This window comes from Manihot esculenta, chromosome 17 (genome assembly GCF_001659605.2).
Source record: "Manihot esculenta cultivar AM560-2 chromosome 17, M.esculenta_v8, whole genome shotgun sequence".
NCBI lineage: Eukaryota > Viridiplantae > Streptophyta > Magnoliopsida > Malpighiales > Euphorbiaceae > Manihot > Manihot esculenta.
Genome location: NC_035177.2, coordinates 3110119 through 3118790, shown reverse-complemented (window position 1 = coordinate 3118790; position 8672 = coordinate 3110119). Strand labels below are relative to the sequence as shown.

Genomic DNA, 8672 nt, shown 5'->3' with positions numbered 1-8672 from the left:
GATAATCTGTTAATTATATTAAAATTCTGAGATTAAAGTGTAATTTACTCTTAATTTTATAATATTAAAATTTTTTTTATAAAATATAATTAAATGCATTGCAAGATAAACGGAAAAAGTGAATATATTTTCATATAAAAAATTAACAAACGGCAAATTTGCTATTTTTTAAATTGTTCTATTTCCATTTTGAATTTTTGAAGTATTGAGGAGAAAAATCAATGTATGAAAATTATTTTGAAATATTTACCTAAAGGCAAGCATTAAATTGTAAAATATATAAAAGAAAAAAAAAAAAAGAAAAAAGAAAAAATACCCACTTTCTGCAGCTGACAAAAATGGCCATCTTCAAGAGTCTCTTGTTTCTGAGTGGTTCAAAACATGGCATTATCCAAGAGCACAATTCCCTCCTCTTTTCCACTGGCCATCCCTTCCGTCCCAAATTCAAAGGTGAACTTGAACTTTATTATAATGACTCTCTGTTTTCAACCTTCCTTTATACACCCACTTGCTGATTTTTTTTTAATTCCCTTTTTTTTTGCGTGTGTAAAGAATATTGAAAGAATTGCTTCACTACATGGACACTCAAAAATTCCCAAATTCATCACTCACTCAATTTCAAGAAATGGAACTTCCTCTCTTGAATCTGATGTGCCATTTCCCCGCGACTATGACGAACTTCTTCAACAAGTAAACGTTTCTTCTTTGCTTGCACTTGTTCTTATTAATTTCTGCAAGTACATACTAGAGTATATAGTCTGCAATTGTTGTTGAAAAATTCAAAAGTGATGCTTTTCATGAGTCTCTTCTTTAATCTTTACTACTTAAACACTCTAATTTGGTTTCAAAACTTTGTGTTTGTTTGGCTTCGCTGTTGAAACTGCATATGAAAATTTTATTTTGAAATTATTAATCTGGGTGATATTAAAAATTATTGAATATGTCACTTATTTAAGCCTTCCAAATGAATATCTTCTGTTTCCCTGATTTTTGTGCTTATGAAAAGGTGTTACTCAATGCATGAAGTGATCTCACATTTGTGGGCTCTGGGAGGGATTGACATATGCAGCCTTCCCACGTATCTGTGCTTATTACAGTTGAAACACTGCCTAATTTCAGCTTTCCTGCTATTGACAGGCCAAAACAGCAACAGAATTGGCTTTGGGGGATAACAAACAGTTGATGGTTAGTATTTAACAATTTAAATATTGAGAATCAGATTCCAATTTTAGGATTACTAAAAAGTCTGTATGACCCAATAATGTTTATTACAGGAAATTGAATTCCCAACAGCTGGTCTTGATTCTGTTCCAGGTTCTTTTCACTTCCCTTTTGATATTCTTTGTATATGTTTATTGAACAGTTGATGAATGGAGAAAGAAACTTGTAGAGTAAAAGACATTGCTCTCTATCAACAACTGAAATATGTTTGATAACTTGGAAATGAGAGAGAAGAGAGGAATTTCTTTAGGAAAAGAGGGAAAATAAGACATAAGAAGGAAGAATGAATAACTGAAATATGTTATTTCTTGACTGCTACTCTCAGTTACAGTAACAGCTACTATGGGCTATAGTTCTTACTTACATCAGCTAGCTAACTGACATTTAAGACGAGTATAGCACTTTAACAGTTGCATATCTTCCATATACCATATTACTTCATATCAGGTGATGGTGAAGGTGGTATAGAAATGACTGGGAGCATGCAGTTAATTCGTGAATTTTGTGACTGCCTCTTAAGTCCTGAGAAAGTTACAAGAACAAGAGTCGTAAGTACTTCAATTTTTATTTATTTTTGATGCGATTATTGCTTGATTTAAGATTACCATGGTGCTTGGAGGGAGGATTATGGATACTTACCTACACATATAATTGACAATATAACATTGAGATTTCACATAGCCTAAATTTTCTTCTCCCGCTTTCCCAATGCAAAAATCTAGAACCTTCCAAAGTGCTTGTATTTTATATTTTGACAAAACAAAAGGGAAATGAAGGGTCTGACTTTACTGTATTCCTACACTTGGTAGAAGGATCTCAAAGCTTTACAGGATGAGATTGAAGATATGTTTTTTAGTTACAATGGTTGGAAATTGAGTGGAACCATATTAAGAAAATATATATATATATATATATATATATATATATAGGCTTCTGTGGCTTATTTCTTGACAGTGCTAACAGCACCATAAACTTCAATATGAAGAGTCATTAGCCCTTCCTTTAGCCTATTCTGGTGCTTTTGCAAAAAAGTAGCAGAAGTTATGAAATTGAGCTGTGCCTTGTAGGCTGGACTGCTGGCAGTTTTGAAGCAAAGATGGAAACTATATATTTCACACCCAGGATCACCTAATTACAAAAGTTAAGGATGCATTAACTTGCAGAAAAGTTTCTTACTTTTCAGAAACATTCCTAAGAAAATAGATCACTGATACTTAGCAGACTTTTGTTTTCCTCAAATTACATAGCACACTTCGTTAGAATAGGTTTTCCAAACTAAGATTTTCTTTGGAGAAAGCTGTTTAGTAGTGGATTTCACTTATCAAACAAACAATTCATGGAAAGTTCTCTACTTCCCGTTGGATCTATTAATTACATATACTGATAGACAAAATTTGTTGTAGGTAAGAATATGAACAACTTTTCCCCCAGTACATTTGTCTGCAGTCTGCATATTGTACTTCTTTCCACAAACTTAAGCTTTTCTCTTTTGTTACTTAAATATTATAACTAGCAAATAGTTAAATGTTAAGGTCCGGACCACAGATCGTGTCATGGGATGATTGATAGAAAAGGTGCTCCCTAGAGGGAGCTCTTAACACTTCAAGACTCACGAAAGAGAGAGTCTCAATCTCACAATTTTTAGAATAAATCTACTTGTTTTTATTGAAAAACATAAACTCCTTTTATAGTGGAGATTCTAGAACTTCTAATCAAAGTAGAAGTCTAATACAAACAACCATTAGATATCTAGGATAAGATAATAGAAAATATGATAAGATAAGATAATAGAAAATTTAAAAAGAAAGTACTAGATAAATAAAAATATGTTTGTTATGGATTTAGGCTATCCATTATCCATAACATTAAAGCTCTTCAGTTCACATGAATCTCAACTGATCTTTTATAACCTTTTTTCACTGGGTTCCATTTTCTTTTCGAATTTTTCTTGTTTCATATTTTAACTTCATATTGTGAACTACACTTTAAAAAATGGGATGAGTCGTTCCAGTTCACCCAGCTTTTCCTGGTCCATAACTGTAGATAAATCATATGCACTAGTGCAAACGATGAAGCGTGTCCAGTAAGTGAGTGAGAGATCCAGAATAACGTGGGTGAAAGTGTGCAGAAAGGATTTAGCACTAGCCTATAGTCTATACTATTGTACCGACTTTATCTAAACATATGTTTTTCACTGTAAATGCGTCCTGTAGTCTTAGATTTATAATCCTGTTTATTATGCAAAGATACATAACCGATTTTAACCATAATGAGAAGACTTTTTTATGCTTTTATTAGGGTCATGGCACTAGTGGATCTCAACTAACTTTGCTCAGCTAGTCTAATTCCAACATGGATGTTTGCCAGGGGTGTTGAAAAGCTCTATAAAATCTAGTTAGCTATGGGTTTTTTTATTGTGTAAATTTTCACCTTACTCCATGAAAGCATCCCTGCATTATTATTATCTGTCTGGGATGCCGCCCTGCTTTCTTCTGTTTCTGAGTTCAAGACATACAAATCTTGTTTATCCAACTTTTATAGGATTTATCTTTTTCATTTCAAAGGGTTTAATTATAAACCTGTTCATCAATGCCCCAGTTTTTCCCAGAGGCAAATGAAGTTAAATTTGCAAGAAAATCAGCCTTTGAAGGATCTTCTCTTAAGTTGGACTATTTGACAAAGCCATCATTTTTTGAGGATTTTGGTTTTGTTGAGAAAGTCAAAATGGCAGATCGTGTGAAGCGAGAAGATGAACTGTTCCTGGTCGCCTATCCTTATTTTAATGTCAATGGTAGCCTCAAACTTGTCATCCTGAGGACTTCAACTCAACTGGATTTACACTTTTGCTATTCATTTGCAATTCAGAAATGCTTGTGGTGGAAGAGCTTTATAGGGAAGCTGTCACAAACACAACACGGAAACTGATTATATTCAATGGAGAACTTGATCGTATACGATCTGGCTGTATCCTTCAGCAATAGTAGTTTGTTGATTTCAACAATTTAACTTCTAGTTTTGGAATTTTGGCTTTTCAATAGCCATGCTATTTTTCCACTTTTGCTGCAATCTCTCGTCCCTCTTCATATAAAGAAGCATATTTGTAAATGTTGAATATGAGATTCTTTCTCCCCTCTTTTTTCAATTTTTTACTTTTTATTTCTCGATTAATTTTAACTTTATACTCCTTTTTAAGGAACTCTGCTCATGATTGCTCAATGAGAATTTATTAACAATACAAGAAATGAAGAATCTTGTATGAGTTTTCATTGTAGCTCTCATGACGCGGATGTGTATATTATTTTGTTTTCTTTTTTCCAAGGAATATTTCTACTGGGACAAGTCAAGTGTTATGTTGCTTAGACTAATGTTTTCCTTGAACTTGAAGGGATTAAGATTATCCACCTTTTTTCTATCCTAAGCTGGCCTCTCTGTCCAAGACCCTTTTCCCAATGATGGAGACTGTGTATTACATTCACAATTTCAAAGGACGCAATGGAGGTGCTCTTTTCAGGTTTGCTGGCTAATTGCTCACTGAATTTCTGCAGTTGTACTTTTTTCTTTTTTTGCCTAATTACACCACAATTCCATTCCTTTACATGAATTTGTGATTTAATCCAAACTTTTTAATTTTTGTAGTTTAGGCCAAATTTACCAAGTTTGTTGCAATTTTATCCAATTAACCAAATTGGTCAAACTTGAAATTAAAAATAATAATATTAATAATAAGTAATATTTTTATTCATTAAAATATTTATTTTCCTTTTGATGTTCTTTTTTTATTTTCTTTCTGTCCCCACCTCTCTTCTTTCCATTCAATTTTCTGTTTTTCTTACTAATTAAAATAATATTTTTAATTCTTTTAGTGGAGAAAATGTTATTTTAATTTCAATTCTGGACCAATTTAGTGATTATGTAGCCAAATTTATAGATTTGCATTATAGCAAATTTGCACAAAAGGTTTGATTATCTTTTTTCTGGTCTATCTAGGCCTTTTTCAATCTGTGTTAACATTTAGTATAGCCTTCAAGAAATGGTTGTTTGTCTAATGGAATATATCTCATTTTTGTGTTTGAACTTTAAGGCAATTTCCAGTTTTGCCAAAAGTTAAGTTTTTGGTTCAGTTTACCCAAAATGTTTAATTTGGAGCCAAATTGGCCCTTTTCTTTGCTAAAAAATAGTAAAGTAATTTTGATTAAAATATTAATATTATAAAAGTTACTTAATAAAATATATTAATTTTTATTTTTAACTAACGTTTGAAAATTTATTATTTTAATATTTTTCCGTCAAAAGCTAAGCTAATTTGATCCTAAAAGAGAAGGTTTCCCGGGTCAAAAAATTAACTTTGGATAAAATTGGGCCTCACTTTAAAGTTCAGGGAAAAAATGGGATTTCTTCCTTGGTCTAATTGAAGAGTGAATACGTTCTTATAATTTGAAATTTCCATATAAAAATCTCTTCTTTTTTTCTGCCCTTGATTTTTCCCTTTGGTGTTTGTTTAGGTGTTATCCAGGTCCATGGAAAGTCCTAAGAAAAATGGGGAATGCTTGCATTTGTATACATCAGCAGGAAGTTATGCCTTCACTTAAGGAAGTTGCCTTAGATATACTGCCATCTGCTTGAGAATTTGGTACTTAACTGATCTGGAAATATATCTCATTTTTCATACAATGGTAAAATGATGTAATTGTTTTTAATATTCTTTTACCTTTATTATTTAAAATTTTATCTCCAGAAGACAAATGTGTGATATTGTTACAATTATATAACATATTCACTTATTTCTGTTAAAAATGGAAGTCATCAGCTTCCTCCAAGAAACGAATGTCCTCGAAAAAGTTGAAATACAAAATGTATGACTATAGAAAATCTCTTTGATCATATTGAATTGGGGACCTTACCATAATTGAGTATCTTCTTTCCTAGGTCTATGATCTCAGACTGTATAGCAATTCATTGGCATTTAGAAGACTATAGATGGTCTACTTCCTAAGCAACATCATGGTGTTAGAGCTGTTGTTCTAACAGTGAATTTTGAGATAGAAAGAGGAGAAGAAGAAATAGGAAAGAAGATAGAGAAATATAGTAAAATGGAGTATGAGAGTCGAAATTAAGGGAGAGAAGTAATGGCGTTTGTATTGAAATTTCTCAATGCCTTACATATGGAATATACTGAGATTTTATAGATCTCAGGGTGTAAGTAACTCCAGCTGTCCTCATATACAGTTGTACCAACTGGTGGTTATTTGTAACATAAGAATATGTATTCTCTCTCATTACATTCCCTTACTATTTTTCTTATACTTTTTCCTATAATATGTAACAATACTCCTTGTTTGAGAATTTTCTTGTCCCCAAAAAAGAGATATGTGAGGAAACTGACCAGTGACGAAGGCTCTGTCTTTCCATTGAGCATCTTCCTCAATCAGATTGTTCCATTTGATGAGACCCTGGTGAACATAGGCTGAATCTCTGAGGACGCCAGGATGGTTCTTATTTGCAGAACTTTCTCAGGTGCTACTACAACTTGATCCTTCTGAAATTCTGGCAGCACTGCAGTGATAGTAATATTGTCCCCAACCTTATTCTTTAACACAGACACATGAAAAATAGGATGTATGGAGGCATCTGGAGGTAGCTCAAGCTTGTAAGCCACTTTACCTACTCGAGCAAGTACCTTGTAAGGCCCATAATATTTAGCTGCCAGTTTAAAGGACTGTCTAAGAGCCATAGATGTTTAATGATATGGCTGCAGTTGCAAGAATACCATATCAAATTCTCTTTCAGGTCTCCTCTTGTCAGCTTGTTGTTTCTCCTGTTTTGAGCTAACTACAAATTCTCCTTAGAAGTTGGCTTAAGTGTTGTCTATCCCTCACAAACTGGTCCACAACATCAACAACCAATCCAGTAGGTGGTTTTAAGGTAAAACTAGGGGGAGAATAACCATAAAGTGCTTCAAAAGGGAACATTTTAAGTGCACTATGGGGTGAGGAATTATACCACCATTCTGCCATAAGAAGCTACTGCACCTAAGAATTAGGTTTTAAATGCGCCATGCACCTGAGATAGTTTTCTAGGCATTGATTCACTCTCCCAGTCTGACCATCTGATTGAGGATGGTAGGCTGTTCCAAAGGCTAATTTCATCCCCAAAGATTTGAATAATTCCTGCCAAAATAAGTTGGTAAAAATCTTCTCTCTTTCTGAAACAATCACCCTTGGAATTCTATGTAATTTACAAATATTGTCCATAACAAGATGAGCCACAGTAGCTACTGAAAAGGGATGAGATAAGGGCAGAAAATAAGCCAACTTGGTTAGTCTACAAACCATTTCTGGAATGGCATTCTTCCTTTTGGACTTTAGTAGCCCTTCAATGAAGTTTATAGAAACCTCGTGCCAAGCTTGGTAAGGAATAGGCAATGGTCGTAATAAGTCTAGATAAGCACAATGCTCCCCTTTGCATCTTGCACACACGTCACAGCTTTTAATTCAAATCATGACATCCTTAAGCATACCAGGCCAGAAGAAAATATTTCTTAAGTTTTAGATAGGTTACATGAATACCTGATTGTCCCCCAATTGGAGAATTGTAATAAGAATCCAGGAGCTTGTGTCTCAAAGAAGTTGATATCCCCACATACATTCTGTCCTTATAAAACAAAATACCAGTCTTCAATTGATACCCAGGTACAGCAGCATCCTCCACAAAGAGTTGTTCAATTAACTCAGTTGTCGTAGGATCCCCATTATGCATCCAAGTAGGAACCACCACGGACTGCAAGGCATAAGAAAAAGATTCAACTACTAAGTCATTTGGTATTCTAGAAAAGGCATTTGCAACCATGTTTTTAACTTCTTGAATAAAATTTTATAACCTAATCTCAACAACTTGGAAATTCCTCTTTATGGGAGATTGGTATGCAACCTTTGTTCTAAGAAATACGAAGCCCTGATAAACAAAATGCTGATAGCAACTGTAACGATCCGAAAATCGGACCGCTACCGGCTAGGATCCGGGTCGACTTAAGGCCGCCGGGACCCGTAGCAAGCCAAACATACATCCTGGAAACCTGGTTAATCCCATACATGATCAAGAAAATACATAAAAATTTAAAACTTTTCTTTCATTCATACACCAAACTCAACCTGTGCATGCACTGTTCATAAACATAATCATAACCATGACCCCTCTGTGGGATCTCATCAATGCCCCAATGGGCGATACATCATACGTTGAGTTGGTTTGCATAATCGTCATAAAATATTTCAGATCATGTATTAAAAGGGATATCTTATACATATAGTCAAGCACAACCTCTAATCCTCAAAGTCATTACATACCTAAAACTGTACTTTTACATAACATTAATACATTTATCATGTCCACACTATCTATTACATACACATGACTTCATTACTCTTACGGACCTCCTGATCTACCTTGTACCT

The 8672-nt window shown here is 33.8% G+C and overlaps 1 protein-coding gene across 3 annotated transcripts; it reads left to right on the top strand.

The window, feature by feature from the left end:
• Positions 1–298: 298 nt before the first annotated feature.
• LOC110605329 (protein LPA3) lies at positions 299–7530 on the top strand. 3 transcript variants are annotated; one of them, XM_021743823.2, is made up of 10 exons: positions 299–450; positions 553–690; positions 1138–1185; positions 1275–1314; positions 1669–1769; positions 3820–4012; positions 4087–4185; positions 4615–4732; positions 5724–5851; positions 6635–7530. In XM_021743823.2, the coding sequence occupies exons 1-9, from the start codon at positions 382–384 to the stop codon at positions 5842–5844; spliced, it is 927 nt and encodes a 308-aa protein (XP_021599515.1). In that variant the 5' UTR covers positions 299–381; the 3' UTR covers positions 5845–5851; positions 6635–7530. The 3 variants fall into 3 exon arrangements, with proteins under 3 accessions (XP_021599515.1, XP_021599516.1, XP_021599514.1); XM_021743824.2 differs by lacking the exon at positions 6635–7530 and adding an exon at positions 6148–6588; XM_021743822.2 differs by lacking the exon at positions 6635–7530 and having other exon boundaries at positions 5724–6015.
• The last annotated feature ends 1142 nt before the right edge of the window (positions 7531–8672 follow it).

Bases quoted from the DNA above. Each gene is read 5' to 3' on its own strand.
- LOC110605329 (XM_021743823.2), top strand. From the start codon at position 382: ATGGCATTATCCAAGAGCACAATTCCCTCCTCTTTTCCACTGGCCATC. The intron at 451-552 runs GTGAACTTGAAC...GCGTGTGTAAAG, and splicing joins CTTCCGTCCCAAATTCAAAG to AATATTGAAAGAATTGCTTC. The intron at 1,315-1,668 runs GTTCTTTTCACT...ACTTCATATCAG, and splicing joins TGGTCTTGATTCTGTTCCAG to GTGATGGTGAAGGTGGTATA.